The sequence below is a fragment of the Rhinichthys klamathensis genome, unplaced genomic scaffold (genome assembly GCF_029890125.1).
Source record: "Rhinichthys klamathensis goyatoka isolate OS25496 unplaced genomic scaffold, OSU_Roscu_1.1 h1tg000105l_1, whole genome shotgun sequence".
NCBI lineage: Eukaryota > Metazoa > Chordata > Actinopteri > Cypriniformes > Leuciscidae > Rhinichthys > Rhinichthys klamathensis.
In genome coordinates, this window is record NW_026606644.1 from 2075784 (window position 1) to 2092653 (window position 16870).

The 16870-nt window shown below is 37.0% G+C and overlaps 1 protein-coding gene across 10 annotated transcripts in view; it reads right to left on the bottom strand.

Moving 5' to 3' along the window:
* The window catches only part of mbnl1 (muscleblind-like splicing regulator 1), a 71040-nt gene that overhangs the window by 39446 nt on the left and 14724 nt on the right, over positions 1-16870 (bottom strand). For 4 of the 10 annotated variants that reach the window (XM_056253512.1, XM_056253510.1, XM_056253509.1 and 1 more), the window contains exons 1-2: positions 7699-7893; positions 566-1168 (exon numbers count right to left, since the gene is read on the bottom strand). In XM_056253512.1, coding sequence (XP_056109487.1) covers positions 566-739 — 174 coding nt within the window. In that variant the 5' untranslated portion in view covers positions 740-1168; positions 7699-7893. Of the gene's footprint in view, positions 1-565; positions 1169-6838; positions 7107-7698; positions 7895-16870 lie in introns of those variants that run through there. The other 6 variants (XM_056253511.1, XM_056253508.1, XM_056253507.1 and 3 more) reach the window with 4 other exon arrangements.

Sequence of the window (16870 nt, forward strand, 5' to 3'; positions counted from 1 at the left end):
TAACCAAAGTGTGAGCGTTTCTAGTTTAGCTTGCAGCATTTTCTAGGCCTGCCTCTCTACATCTTTTCCAGTCCTTTTTTTATGGTTACAAAATAAAAGTCAAAGGTCAAAAATTAAATTAAATAAAAAAAGAAAGTTAAATAAATATAATAAAATAGAAAAATAAAAAAGTTAAATAAATATAATAAAATTATACAAATAAAACAAAAACATAATACAAAAATACTAAATATAACCATGTGACCAAAAGTGCTCGTAGAGTTCTATTCTAGCTTGGTAAAATTTACAGTATGGCCTGTCCTTCAACTTTTTTTCTCTCTTTTCTCTACTGTGATTATAAAATAAAATAGGTATAAAAACAAAAACAAATAATGATAAATAAAAAAATTGATAAAACTGATAATAAAATAAAAATAATAATAAATGTGACCAAAAGTGGGCATACTCCATTAAGAAAGAGCAGAAAGACTAACAGATTTCAACCAGAATTTCAACGAAATACGTGTAAACGGCATTAACGCTCTGACTGTGCACACTAGAGTTGGAAGTCCGAGACGTTTCTTACCTTCAGCGAATCAAAGCACGCAATGACTCGCCCGTTCTCCACCTGGCAGCTCTTGGCAGGATGCGCAAACTTGCACTCAGCATCGGAGCGTGAGCACGTTCCCCGCTGAAACTCTCGACACACCTCCAGCGTCAGCCATTTCGTGTCCCGCATGTGAGCCATATTCATCGCCATCTCGCTTTAGCGGCAAGCAAACTTCAGTTCCTTAAAATCCCAAAGTGCTTTGGGTGTGCTTGTGTTTTGTCAAAAGTAGTTTGTCCTTTTTGCTAATGTTCTCTTTCTTAGATCATTAAGCTCCCCTTTCCTCGTGGATACACGCCAGGCCAAAGGAAAAAGAACAAACAAAAAAATGTTGCTTCAAGGAAAAACTGAACTGCAGTAATGGATCCCAAAGCAAAAATTCTTGACTCTGATTGGCTGATTCAATAGTGCCCACTTCAGCTCTGTCAGGTAGGGGTCGTTCGGGGTCACAGGGATTGTGGGGTTGTGCGGGCAAGTCTTTCACTGATGTGGGCAGCAAGCAGGCAGGAAAGCTGAGGCTGGTACTATAAGCAGCTCCAAGCAGCGGCAGACGCAAGAGAGGGCACGATACTTAGTACCCACCTGCAACAGAGGAAAAGAGGGGGAAAACAGCTTTATACCATCTTCCTAAGGGCTCTTCAGCAAACATTTTCATCATTCGGGTCTGTGATTAGATTATTTCACTGTGGACGGAACGGTGAGCTAAACTGAAACGAACCGTACTTTCGACTACCTGCAATCTTCATCTTCATGCAAAAACAACATGTTAGCTTGCAGTCCATTGTTATCTAGTATGTAGGTATGTGTGTATGTATGTATTTTTTTTTTTAATACAATTTAAATTAATTTATTAAAGTTTATATATTACAATCTGAAACTGAGCTGATTTCTCAAATAAAATAAAGAAAAATCCTAATAAAGTTACAAATTGAACACATAAATACAAATAAATATTAAGGTTCTCAGGAAGAGGTGCAAAAAAAACCTGTCCTCATTTAAAAAAATATATAAATAAATTTAGAGTGGAGGTTAAAAAATCTGGGAACTGAAATTATGGCAAATTTCACCTTACAACTATGAAAAAATCTATCTATCTATCGCAAATACAAAATGGAAGCTAATATAATTTTTTGTTTATTTATTTTTAATCATCTTAGAGGACACAAAAAGTTCCCCTAACTGAAGAATCACCCATATAGTGTATAATACGTGCTATTCTTTTCAAAATAGCATGTGATATGGAATGCATAATGCAACAATAACCATTTCAAACTATAGCATGCTACATTACCATCACATGAGCTCATCATCATGAGGCCATCATATGACTCCTGTTTATTTCCTCTGTCCAGTTATCATCTCAGAAATAAACATATTGTGCATTTTTGACCAGTTTCGTGTAAAAATAGATCAAGTATTTATGGAATGTCAAGTTGGGAGCATTACATTACTGCATATTTTGGCAGATGCAGTAGAAGTAGATTATCCAGGTATTCCACGCACACAGAAAATGCACATTCTGAAAATTCACTGCATGGAATTGTACTAATTAGGACAGACAGCATGAGAAGAATTGGGATGCAGCCGATCTTCCACTTTATCTCACTACCTCTCTGTGTTTCTCACTCGATCTCTATTAGACTCTCACCAGCTGCATACATCCTTCACACCCCTAAAAATGCCAGAAATGCACTGAAGTCTGCAGAATACTGTTAGTCAGACTCAGAGCAAATAAAACATTGTCACTCACATTCCTGGACTAACACACACCCCACTGACACAGATACACACACTGGTCTCTGTCTTATCCACACACACACACACACACACACACACGGAACACATACAAAGCAACCCTTCAGAATTTTAAGTTTCAGTCCAGGTTGAGGAAAACTGAACCAAATAGCACATCGCAGCTACAGCTAAAGAGCTGTGACGTATCATTTAACAGAGACCGAGAAGTTGGAAAGTGAATGGCGAGGTCATTTCCTGTTTCTCTAAAGTATTGCGCGACTCGCAGTGAGCAGAGATGTAGCAACCTTTCGGACGCATGCCAGTTGAGAGCAGCAGCTCTTTCACCATAAACGAAATGATCATCAGTCTGAGAGAGGGTGAGAAGCGACACCTTTATACAAATCTAACATCATTTTAACTTGATTGACAGTTAGTCCATTTATTGTTAATACAACCATGCAAGATTGGTATTAGCTACCAGTTCCGTAGAAACAAGAAAATAAAATGAATTAAATAAAAAAATGTCATAACTAGAGACCAGAATAACAGAGACTTGAGAGTGGCCTCTTTTAATTTGGGCCAATAAGTTACCACCTAGCAACCAATCAGAATACCTTAGCAACCATCCACAACAAAGTGCTAAAGTGCCTCTCTGAATAGGGTCTGTATGCGCAAGCACCACTCACTTCAAAAAAATGGAAAAATATAGTAATTTATTAGTATTTTCCAGTAGTAAAAAACAAACAAATAAATACATATTTATAATTCTATAATATATTATAAATAAATAAAAAACATGGTAAACAAATAATAAAATAATAATTTAGCTTAAATATACATGTTTATAATTCTATAATATATATTCTATATATATAATAAAATATATTCTAATAAATAAATAAATATTAAAATTAATTAAATATATTTTAAATTCTATAATATATTATAAACAAACAAACAAACATGGTATACTACAAAATCCATTAACATATTTACTGACATATCGCTTGAGACTTCCTGAAATAAAAAATATAATAACACTTTATTTGGAGTATTTATTTATTGCACAATGCGCATTTCTTAATATAAAGCCTAAAATGTGTTTTAATATCACTATTAGTAAGGATAGTATGATCACTGTATAATATCAGTCTTTAAATGCGAGATATTTAGAGTCCATTTTAGCACAATCAAATATACTTAAGTATATCTTTAGTTGGACCTCAGCACTATTTCTGGATAACTAAAGTCTAGTAAGTACAAAATTAGTTTAATTTAGTAGACTTTAAGTTTATAAATATAGTATAACAAAAGTACAACTGAAGAGTATTTATATTAAGCACAGTAAATACATATGTAAATGTATTTGAAGTATATTTACTTAGCATTAAATAAATATATTTCAAATACATTTTGGTATATTTATTTTTCACTAGGTCTTTATCAGAAATATGGTTACCATGGTAAATTTTTGTAAGAGCACTGGTATGCTACCTTGGATCAAGTACATTATAAAAACAAACGCACACACACACACACACACACACACACACAAAACACAGCCCTGTTTATGGAATGACATATTTTAATCCGATAAGACTTTCAGTGTGGAAGCAAACTGGATCCTGGGAACACTGAATACTCAAAAGAGGCTAAATGATTTTGTGAAATGAAAAGTAAGCGATCGCGCTGGATAATGTGAATTCATGAGCCTTGCAGCGTGATTTTGATCTTGCATTAAACAGGCTCATGCCTGCGTTATCTGTGTTTACTGAGAAGAGGAATAATCGCCATGACAATTAAAGAAAATTCATGCTCAGACCTGGATCCTACTTTAAGATCCTAGTCTTCACTTGATCATAACGATGCCGTTTCTTTGGTCCAACTTTTCTTTTTTGGTTAAATGATTTGGCTATTAAGTCACTGTACATCTCCCACAATCCTTTGCGGAGCAATAACAGAATTCTTAGAAGTTGCTGCAAGGTCAAACAAGGAGAGAAAATAAGAACGAGCGAGAGAGAGAGAGAGAGAGAGAGAGAGAGAGAGAGAGAGAGAGAGAGAGAGAGAGAGAGAGAGAGAGAGAGAGAGAGAGAGAGAGAGAGAGAGAATGATCTGGAAGTATGCCAATCAAAGCCCATTAAAAAGTCAAACATTTTTGCCACTGGGAGGAGAACTGGATGTTATGTTCTCGTTTAAGAAGTGGAAACTATTTCAATGATTCACATGAATGAGATATTAAATGTTTCATTCTTTTTGCACTTTGGCTCATGGCTTTATTTACGTCTGTAGTGATGTCTAATATGCTCCTGCTGGTGAAAAACGCCTGATTGAACATTTTGATTTCCAGTGGCTCTGTTTGTAATTTGGCAGCAGTGCAATATTAAAGGACTGCTTTTTAAATGGAGGAATTATAATTAAAGGTTAAAATCAGTCTGAGTTTAGCCTGTTTAGGAAACAAAAACAAACACTGCCTGCATAGATCTTTGACTCTTCAAATATGCATCATATTAATATTGAAACAGCAGTGTTTGAGACTGGTTCACATTTGTAAACATAACAGCTAATACCTAAGTATATGGGAAACTGTTACCGTTTAAGGATCTAAAAGTATGATGACCTGCACCAACACTTTTATAAACAGAACCATACACTGTAGGAACTAAAAACTAGAAGGATTTTTACAGTATGATGTCATAGAACCTGAAAGTTCCACAAATAACTTTATTCTCTAGTTCTTTAGAAAACCATATTTGAACTTGAAGAACACAGAAACCAATCAGCTGATCTAAAGAACTTGATGAATGTAATATCAAGAACTTCTACAAATCTCTAAAGAACCATATACAGCCAAAAAAAATACCAATACCAAAATACCAAATATTCAGCCAAAAATGATTTTTCACAAAATTAAGGATGTGTTGAACCTAATGTGAACCACCTTTTTATGACCATACCTTAAAAATTAACATTCAAGAACAAACCTGTACGTTTATTTCGGAAAAATCCCAAAAACCACATAACTACGGCCTTAAAGTACAGCTCATTTTTCAGAACCTATCAGACTCAAGCACAATCTGAGATATAGAATGGATCTTTATGATGTCGCTTTGCAATTCAGAACTGAAAAGCTTCTGATCTGGAATCAGGCAAGATGTGAACGCTCTAAAATACTGATTATATTAACTCCACATTCAGCGGAACCCAAATCAGCATTTTTTCCATGCATGAAGGAACTGGCCTGAATCTGGGTGGAGTGCTTGATCAGAAAGGTGTGCGGGCAGCAGAGATGGTTATCTAAACCACAGCATTACATCGTTTGACTCAGACGTGTGTAGGTGATGATTGCCATGTTGGAAAGGGTTGAAAATAGTATCATCACCATGGTTACACAGCACAAAGCCCTTCTACCCAGTAACTCAGAAACATACACGGTTTATAAACCCACAAACGTCCTGCAAAGCTGTGAGAATCGAAAAGGTTGAAGGTTAATGGTTTTCAACCTATTATTTATTAACTATTCAAATGACAATAATAGATCAGTATGATAAGACTTTGAGTTTTATTAAAACATAAGTGTTTTTCTACAACGCCCTCTAGATGTTAAGCGGCGCGCATAAACATCTTGATACATTCAACATGCAGTCGTCATCAGATATATTTCATTAGTGGCATTAAAGACAGCAGGCATCATTAGCATGCAAAAACACAAAGCATTCTTTGGCAAATGAAAGTCTAGCACCTGAAAACCACAGAAAACCCTAGGATAAGATGTGAGATGGCGCGAACAACGCAGGTGCAATATGTTTATCGTCGGAACAGTCGTATAATAGGGTAACAATTTATTTTAAGGTGACGTAGTTACACTTTACTACATGTACTTACAATAGTAATAACAGTAAATCATGCATATTTACAAGTAACTAACCCTAAACCAAACCATACCCGTTAACTTTATAGTAAGTACATGCAGTTAATTAGTATTACTCAGTACTTATTTGAGTAAGTACTATGTAACTACGTCACCTTAAAATAAAGTGTAACCTATAATAGCTAGCATATGAGATTAAACCAAATACAAGAATCTTTTTGCATGCCTGATTATTCACTGTTTACATTGCTAATGCAGAATTCTGCTAAAAAGAGATTTAGAGCTAGTCTGAACAGAATCGGAAGTGAATTAGAGAACTAAAGTGAAGTGTGCTTCCCAATAAAGACTCCATGTGCTTATTTTCCTGACACTTTCACTTTCTCAACTACAGCGTGCCGTCGACAAAACCCGAAGACTTGGCGCCAGACCACCCCAGACATATTATTTGTTTATTTTCCTTCCTCCCCCTCCAAAAAAACATGATCTTCAAACAACTGAAACAATGGCTTTAATCACACACACCCTTCTCAGCGACGATGCTCTTTCGTCATTTTCTGGGTTTTAACAGTCTGCAGCACGGTGAAACAATAACCCGCCTATGAAGTGCCCTAAAAGTCAGCATAACCTGTTCTTAAGCAATCTTTTCTTACATGTTTACGTTTCCCTTTAGCGCAGGAAAACCACCGCGAGCAGCCGACGAGCAGACTTGCGAGAGCTCGACTCCATATGTTTCTCTCTGCAGTGAGAGCGTGTTCAGCGTTTACTTACATGACTGCATGGAAGAGTGACGCACTCAGACAGAAGTGAAAACCTGCGTCAATATCTCTCTCCCCTCTCTTTTCCCTCTCGCAGACAGTTACGCTCTCACACACACGCCCCTGTGCAGTCCCAGGGTGCCTGACTGGGTCCTACCGCTCTGAAATCTAGCACGAGCCATATTAGGAAACAGCAGTTAAACATGTCACACGTAATTTACATGTGGGGGGGAGTGGAAAGAAGCTCTCGGGCTCTTACGACAGAGCCCTAGAGCGTATGCAAAAAAAAAAAAAGAAGAAAAAAACATGCACACGCTGGTACGCGCATAAAACAAACAGAAGGGAAGTGAGACCCGAGAGGGGGGCTTAAAAAAGGAGAAGTGCTCTCAGGATCAACAGTTAACCAATCGCACGGCTGCCACTGTCTAAACAAGTAGCCGGTCGCGGAGGGGTGGGGGAGTACCTGCGCGAGGGACGTTTCCTGCCAAACGCACACGCACAGATGCAACCGCAACTTTTAAGTACGCGGAAAAACACTGCTGAGATTTGTTTGCAGTCCCCAAGACATAACAAACTGCAGTTAACCACAAAAGCACCCTATAAAGTCAAAGGCAGCCCACACACACACACACAGAACAACCCCCCATCCTCACACAGCAAGCGTGCAAAAGTGGTGCAGTGCTTCAAGCCTCGGCTGTTAGAACAGCGAAAGAGAGACAGACAGGAACGGGAGCGCGAGAAAAAGCAGTTCTTACCTCTCACATCATGATTACTATTGAGTGCGCGTATGTGTGTGAGAGATCAGACACGGGCGGCAGGCCGCGACAGCAGAGCCTCAGGCACCGGGTGGACCATTCTCAGAGAGGAGGAGAAAGAGAGAGAGAGACAGATAGAGAGACAGAGCGCGTGTGGCTGCTGGTTGCGCCACTGTGTGTGTGTGTGTGTGTGTGAGCCTGCGAGAGCGAGAAACATCAGCACTGCGCAGAGCACCGAACTCAAGCGCCAATCACGCTCACTGGAACCGCCCACCCACACAACCAGGAAGTGCTGCTGCTAATGCTTTGAGTTCCTCACCAAAGAGAGAAGAAAATGAGAAGGGGAGGGGACAAAAGGAAGGAAAGGGAGGTAAAGAAAAGAAAACGAGTGTGCTTGCGAGATTACATCGTGCTTTCCCAGGAGCCTGTCTGCGTTCGACTCCAGACTGCAGTGGGACACGCATACACACACAGCTGTACACCTGGTGCATTGTGCGACAAAGTTATCTGCTGCAAGGAAGGAGAGAATTTGGGCTTAATTTGACTCTGAATATGGGTTACGGTCATTTCAGGAGAGAAACATATCATGCATGAGGCGTTTTCCCTATAATCCGCTTTGAAAAGCGTGATATATTTACACCATAAGCTATTTATTAAATGACACAGAGGAGAACTGGGTTGCCTTAATTTATTTCACTGATGTTAATACTAACAAACTCCCACATGGCCGGGAATTTAGAGTCCCTTCAAACTAAACAATATTTTCCTGGAGGGCCATAAAGCGTTGAAACTGGGGCATTAATTCATTATCTTCTGAAGAAAAAAAAAATGCTTTATAGCATTATTTGCATACTTGAGCCTCGCCCAGCAACGACTGCGGTTATGACTCCATCCGACTACTGGAAAAATGGTACATAGCTCACAATGGAATAATTATAATAATAAAAGACGATTCGCTTTTTTTGTGCAAAAGTCAATTGAAAAACGAAACCTTGCTGTTGTCCACACACACTAAACACAAGGATTTGTTTTTTAAGTGATTCACGGATATGTGAATGTGCATGTGCATGGCCGGAAACCGCTAAAAAGGCCTATACACCAGTGTTACTTTAGTATTATTTATATACTTTACTTTAAAAACTTATACTTTAAGTTTTAATAATTTAGTTTTTTGCTTTTGTCATTATTTTTTGTGTTTTTAGCTTTGCAGATAACCTGCTTTGTATTGCTAGATTGTTGGTGGTAGTAAATGAACAATGTTTATTCATTCACAATGTTACCTTGTTACCTTGATTTATCAGCAAAAATCCTTTAAACAGCTCCAGGACTTTTGTGAAAATGGCACTTTCTTTGTCCTAAAACACTGTGTTAGTGGTCATCCAGTTTGAAATGTTGACTACAAATTATGATTCTTTGCCCCCTTTAGCCGCTGCCTAAAACGTACTGGATCCTTCACTGGAAACCGAAAGTAACTCACTTTCACTAAACGTTAACTCTTTGAATTCTTGCACCCTGGGAACAATACAAGTCAACACTATTATGAATAAAAGTTTGCTGAGAGTATTTCCTACTAAAGCAAGGTGGTATTTGACTCTGGTAAGTGTATGACTGGTGGCAGTGGCCTTGGACGGCAACAAGCCCAGTGCATTACATTTTTTTTTTTTTTAAATCAACGGTCTATAGTATAGGCAGCCGAATTGTATTGAAAGTCCATTTTTCCAGTGTTGGAGTATCCCTTTAAACTTATTTCACTTCAGTTTTTTAAGGTAAGTTTAGGTTTTTCCATCTAATATTTATATTCTATTGTATTTCAGCTTTATTTCAATTAACACATTTTTTTTTGTTTTGTTAATAACAACACTGTTATACATACAGTACACATACTAGTCTTTTAGACAGATGTTTGTTTTCTATATCTATTATCAACAGCCTCAGAATCACTTTTAACCACATTTAGCAACACAAGTAAACTAAACTGAATATTCATATATATATAGTTGAACAGAAATGAATATTCAATGCAGCTTGAGCTCTATGCGACATACTGTTACAATCAACAGAGAAAATAATTTCAACTTGGCAAGTTGTCCCATTTTGCAGTTGGACAATTTGGACAAGTCTGGCCCATTTTGCAGCTCATTCAGGCCAAATCTGTTGTTTTTAAGTGGCATTTCTGCCTAAATGCATGTATATAAATTTAAGGGTTTATCTGAAAAAGTTGGTAATTGTTTATCTGTGATTGATGATACTAGTGTTGGAAAAAAAATCTAATAATTGTAGAGAAACAGAAAACAACAAAAACATAAAAAAAATTATATTGATAATCTGAGTAACTGATTAGATGGAAATAATTTTACAGATAAAACAATGTAGAATAATACTAAGTGCTTTAAACAAAACCCTCAGTATCTTTCAAAGATTTGATGTCAATAATCTGGCTAACTTTGGCAACTAAACTTAACTAAATGAAGCTAAATGAAAGACTACTGCACCAGTTTAAACTCAAGTTTAGAAATGTTAATTAAATTCAGATTGTAACCTGCATTGTAAATGTGGATTCTGGAACATTTGTCATGTACATTTATACCATAAATAACCTATTATGCATATGCCTATTTTAGCATCTACCATAGTTTCAGATTTGTGCTTGTATCTTATGTGTAAATAATAATAAAAACATACCCTTACCTGAATATAAATGGAAATAACTTTTGTAAATTCTTGTAAAAAGTATACTTGTAAAGTCGATTTCCCCATGTCTAGACATCAGGGTGTTTCGCCTAATAAATGAAATGTTGGTCATACACAATTACCACAGCAATGTTACTAGTTATTTAATAATTTAAAACAGTCATGTGAACTACAATAGGCCCGATATCAAAATGGTTAGCCTGTTCAGGTACCCTCTGGCTGGCATCAGCCATTAATTTATGATAATTTATGCTGTTGACTCCAAGACCAAGGGAACAGTCAAACTCTGGTTTATATTAACAACCAGACACACACACATACACTCTCATTTCACTCTGCCTACCTCTTTCCCCGTTTCCCTCAACTGACCGATTCATTCAGATATTACACATGGGGAAAATATGTCTTATCCAGTAATTCCTCTTCTTCCTTTCCGTATACTTTCGTGTCCTCATACTTTTAAAAGGTTGTTTTGGTATTAAGAGTGACGATAGTGGCAAAAATAGTCACACAGTAAGAGAATATGGTCATACTTTCCACTGAAATGACTTTCGCTCGCTCTCATGTTGTATGACATATGGGACTCTATTAGCAGACTGTTAAAATGGCCAAACACTCTCAAGTTTTGCATCCGCATAATTTTACATGTGCATGTCTCTAAATAACTAGCTAAAAGTATCAATCCTGGTAACTTTTTCTAACATCTTAACATTTTTTTTCAGTAACCCAACTTTACTGTTTTCAAAACAGTCAAGCTTTGAATATTGTAGCGCTGATTGAAGTCTGATTCATTTCAGTAATTCAGTTTTTTTCCCGCAGTGATTCATGTAAATAATCGTGTAAATACTGAAAGTTCCTGTACAACACTAAACTTTCGACTTTAGTTTTATAAGAGTAGGGGGGTTGAATAAAAGTATGAATTTCTTTCAAAAACTTGTGAATGGTGTGTATTTATAAAGATATTAAATAGCTACAAGGTAGTTTTTGTTAGTATCTTGGAGCGCAGCTTGCTACTTTTTCAAAAGGGCAGCTTGATTTTATATTAATAATATAACTACTTTATAGTATGATTATCTTGTAGTTTGGCAAGCTACAGTTTCAAAGTACTTTCCCCAACACTGGTGCACACACACACGCGCGTGCGCACACACACACACACACACGCACAATGAATGCATATTTATATGGACCGTGTTTTTGTGTGGAATCTGTATGTGAACATAATACGGAATCTAACAATTTATATCAATGGATAGAAAAGTGAGTTAAAGCCCGAGCTGACTGGGGTGACCTGATTTATGTTGGTTTGGCTACATGACATCAGAACATTCACAGTTTTCTTGACCTCTCTTCGCCAAATACACTGACTCACCAAACAGACATCTAGACGCACACATGATCGTCAAACACACATTCTGAAGGACTTTTCTTACTGCAATCACACCGATGTGCTCCTCTCGCTCTCCCTCAACCCCTTATACCATCTCTCACAGGTTTCTCTTCAACGCTTTACCATTTACAGCTTAAACGTGTGAGCAAACAAGTTAAAGAAAGGAGTGAAAAAGATTGGGCGTGGCTGTTTGCACAGTAAGTAATTGGGATTGGGAGTTTACTGAAAGAGCGTATATTGGTGTAAAGTGTAAAGTAGTGTGACCTGCACTAACGTTCAAAAGTTTGGGGGTGGTAAGAATTTCAAAACGTTTTTGAAAGAAGTCTGTCATGCACACCAAGACTGCATTTATTTGATCAAAAATACAGTAATAACAATATTGTGAAATATTATTACAAATTTAAAATAAATATTTTCTATACCCTCTGGGGTACTTCGGGACAAAAATGTCCCGAAGCGTTTTTAAAACAAATGTTAAAAATTGTAGCTTCATCGGAATGGTCCGAAACTTGGTGACTTTTTTGGTACTTGGTATATGAACACCCCAAAAAATTGGGGACAGGATTTGAAAAGTCTAAGTGGTCGTAAACAAAATAGTCACACTCAAGACCTTCGGGTCAAAAATGACCCCCATAGGAAATGAATGGGAAATTGGCAAAATTTGAAAATACAGAGTTTTTTTGTGCATACAATCTACAAAACAGCCAGGATGCAGAAAAAAAGCACACAACAGTGATGGGGTGAATCTCTTAAAACAATGGGTGACAAAATGTTTTCCATTTGTTCTCTTTATAATGCAATTTTTTTTTATTTAAAAACAAGGAAAAAGATAGTCTTTGAGAATCTGTTATTATATATTCAAATCAACAACCTGAAAAAAATTAAACAATATGTGAAAAAATCACTAAAGTGTTTCTACCATAGGTTTCTACAGAGAGCTGTAAATCCACTAGTGGTAAAAATGTGCTATTGCGTGATAAAAATGCTCAGTGTGTCCACCAGATGGCTCCGATCTCATTTCAAAAAGTGCTTTCATGAGGCCTAGACTTGACTCTAAAATGAAATACAGCTTTAATAAATTTTTTTTTTTAATTATATATATATATATATACATTTTCTATTATATTCAATGGGAAAAAATGGGTCTTCGTTATTGCATAAATATTAATTATAAATCATAAAATTAAAAAATCTAAAATGAAGTACCCCAGAGGGTTAATATTTTTTACATTGTTTTGCTTTGCGAGACACGAGTGCAGTTGTCAAAGATGTCCGTCTAGCGCATGTTTACATAGAAAACAATGGAGAAGCTGCGCAGAAAATGTGTTCTGTATGGACGATACGCGTCGGGTGGTATAATTTAGCGATTCAGTAGGGAAGCTATTTTATTACTAAAAGTCACGAGGCAGCTTTAACAAGTTTCTGTGCTCCTGAATGTTTCCGTGTGTGCGCAGTGCGATCTCCGATCCGATCAGTTTCGATCCCTTAATAAGCCTATGGAGGAGTGATCCAGCACTCAGATTTAATCAAAAATATCTTAATTTGTGTTCTGAAGATGAACGAAAGTCTTACGGGGTTGGAACAACATGAGGGTGAGTAATTACTGACAGAGTTTTCATTTTGGGGTGAACTACCCCTTTAACAGTGAACGAATGCCTGATAAAATGTAAGTAGATAAACATTTAATATTTGACAACTGTTTTACAATAGAAGTGTTCAACTCCGACAGTATCCGGTGACGCAAATTACTTTTTATTTATTAAATGTTCCCTTTTTGAATTGAAAATATGCTATCATTTCCTTGATTCATGCAGAGAGAATGTATGCATACTTAAAAATAAAATATTATTTGCAAAAAGTTTAAATTACTTCACTAACACAATAAGCCTTTCTTTTTCTTTATTCCCTTAAATCGCTTTTATAATTAATGAATTCCTTTAAATAAAAATACCCCATTTTAGTTTGGGCTAAAGCCCCGAATATCCACTGACCTTGGAACCGCCCCTGTGCATCGCTATGATCAGATGCTTTCTTAACTGCTGTTTTCTTACACTGTCATTGTTTGTTCTGGGCTTATTTTATTATTGAATGGAGTATAGTACACCACATCCACTGGGTCTGGCTTTGCTCAGCCCGCCACATTCGGCATGGTGGTGTGGAGAAAAAGTCCCTGCTGATGTTAAACAAAGCATTTGGCGATCACAGAGTTACTCATGCAGCTTGTGTGAAACCGGGGCCATTTTGAATTGTGCAAAATATGAAAGTCACACCTGTACATGGTGCAGAGACAGGAAGTTCGCCTTTTGAACAGGAAATGAAAACCATGAGGTGACAAAGACAACTGCGGCACCATCTTTATCAACCTTCACGGGGCGGATCATTGCTCGACGCCTCCGTTTGCCTCGATTTCTACAGTAGCTCCCGAATATGTGCCAGCAAAGTACAGACACACACACTGAACGAGGCCGAAACTTTCTGTGCACAAAAAAGCTCAGTGTTTTATAGCGATAACTGTTTCCCTCTCTCTTTCTCTCGTCTCAGCACTGGTATGTGTCAGGATACTGTAAATTGTGCTGGCTGGTGGATGTGAACTCTTGCTGGGTTAGAGAATATTCTCGTTACTCAGTAAGTCTGGACACCTCTGTACAGCTCATCTCGCCATCGGATAACCTCATATAAACCCTGCAAACCACACCCTTTCTCTTTCCGTTCGCTCACATATTTTATATTTGACCACATTATCTGCACAGAGCTACTCGAAGCTAAATGATCTATTAAATTATTCAGTAAAATCCCTGCTTTACGGCACATTACGCTGTTTCTCAGCACATTATGCTAGATGCAAATGTAGCACTTGTCTGAATTATTAGCAGTAATTTAGTAGATATTCTTTTTACTTTAGTTTTATAATAAAGATAAGATTTGAATTTCGTCAGAAGGATTAGGTATCGCTAAGGAGACAGCGGGTTGTCATGAAAAGTAACAGACAGACACAAGATTAGAAGTATAATTGGGTTCACTTTAAATAAAAAATAGAAAATTTGTCAAGTTAAAGAAAGTAAAATCACAAAATCACATAAACAATAGTCAAAACGATTGACTATGAAAATTCCCACCTCGAGTGCACTCTTGTCGGTGTTTTCATATATATACTCACATAGTCAGTTTAACACTCAGAAAGAAAATAGAAAATAACAAACAAGATGCAACAGAAAATAGTATAATCTCTCTCTCTTGAGACCCTTAAGTGTCTCACGTAAAAGTTCCAATGTCTCTCAAATCTGGATTGTGGTTGACCCTCAAAAAAAAAGAAGAAAAATAGTTCTTAAAATCAAATTTGTGATCGAGTACGAGTAGCACTGGAAACTCAAGGAAAGGATATCGGCCTCCTCTCCACAACGTGATGTCTTCTCCCTTTCTAAAGACTGGGTTGGCTCGCCATCAAACACGGAATCTACAAGACGTCACAGAAGGTCGTGCAGTCATCACATCTCCACGATATCAAGAAGAAAGAAAAGAAAAGAAAACGGAAAAACGAAAGGAGAGAGAGAAAAAAAAAACCTGGCCTGATCACAGACCAGTACATTCATTTAGTACATTTCAAAATAAGTTCCACATCAAAGATACAGAATAACATCTAATACACATTTACAATTACCATTTCTTCATGAAATAATATAATCACATTAATTTACCTCTGAATCAATAGCTCTCTTTCTAATACAGACACGTGGCCAACAATGGCGACGGTGAACTCTGAAATGAACAAATAATAACCATGCGGTTCACTATAACCGCTCAACTGAAGTAATCAGATAACCAGTAACAAAGTACAAATATATTTTTTTCACAGAATTGATTAACTAATTATTTACCTTTGTGATCGATTTTTCTTTTGCTCTCACACAGGCGCAACTACAGGCGTGCGTGATCATAAAATGGCGTCGGTGAACTGCAATGTACAATGACCACGCGGTTTACTTCAGACATTTATGACTACTCGGATCAAAATACAATTTAAAGAGAAAATAACCAGTCCACAGCAACTAATTTACGGTTTAGTAGCAGTAATTCTATCTTATTATGAAGTAATACAGTCTTTTTATCATTAATTATATGATACTGACTCACCAGGTAGAATGTATTCCTCTATTCAATCGACTTCTTATTCAGAATGCATCAAATTAATAAAATCTCGACTTTCTCATACTCTTTCCACAGATTCTCAATCTAAGATTTATAGAAACGGATCACGACGATCAGATTGCGTCTGCTCTTCTCAATCAAGCTCGTCTCTTCTGTCATTGCGCATGCTCGTCGACACCCATGACTCAAATGACAAAGAGCTCTCATTGGTTGATCACTGAGCTTTTATCTAGAATGAATTTGAATATTTATTCATTTTTATATTATTCACTTTTTTCATCTCTTATCAACTTTTATTAAGGGAACAGATCACTAAATTGTGTTTAAATTAAATTAACTTTATTTAACCTGTGTTACATTCTCCCCTCCTAAATTCATGCAAGTCCCTTTGCATGTTCTGCTTGGCTGACTGGTGACCACACTGTGTAAACCATTAGGCAGCAAGGGAAGGACATTCAGATTTTCATCTCCACCAAGAGATTTAACAAAAGCCGAATTCAGACCTTGGAACAAAGATTGGACCACATATATTAATGGGTTTCCTGGCTGAAAATAAGTAAGTCGCTCTGGTTCTCCTCTCTGTCTAACAGAACGCCTCGGTAAGGTGTCTATCTCATCTTCTGATTGTTGTTCTGCTTTTACAGGAACATCTGAACTTTCAACAACACTGGTTACTTCAACTTCATCAACAGAACTACCCATTACAGCATCGACTTGGCCCTTATCAGGTAAGTTACTTTGTTCAAGGACACCGGGAACATTAAGAGGTAAGTGTTCACCAGGTGTATCGAAAGGTAAGTATTCATCAGGATTACCGACTGGTAAGGCTTCAATAAGTAAATTATTACTCTGGTCGCCCTGCAAAGTTTCGCCGGTTGAGAAAGTTTGTTCGGCTGAGGTATCAGCAGAATCAGCGCTCACGGTCTCTTTTTCCGCACAGATATC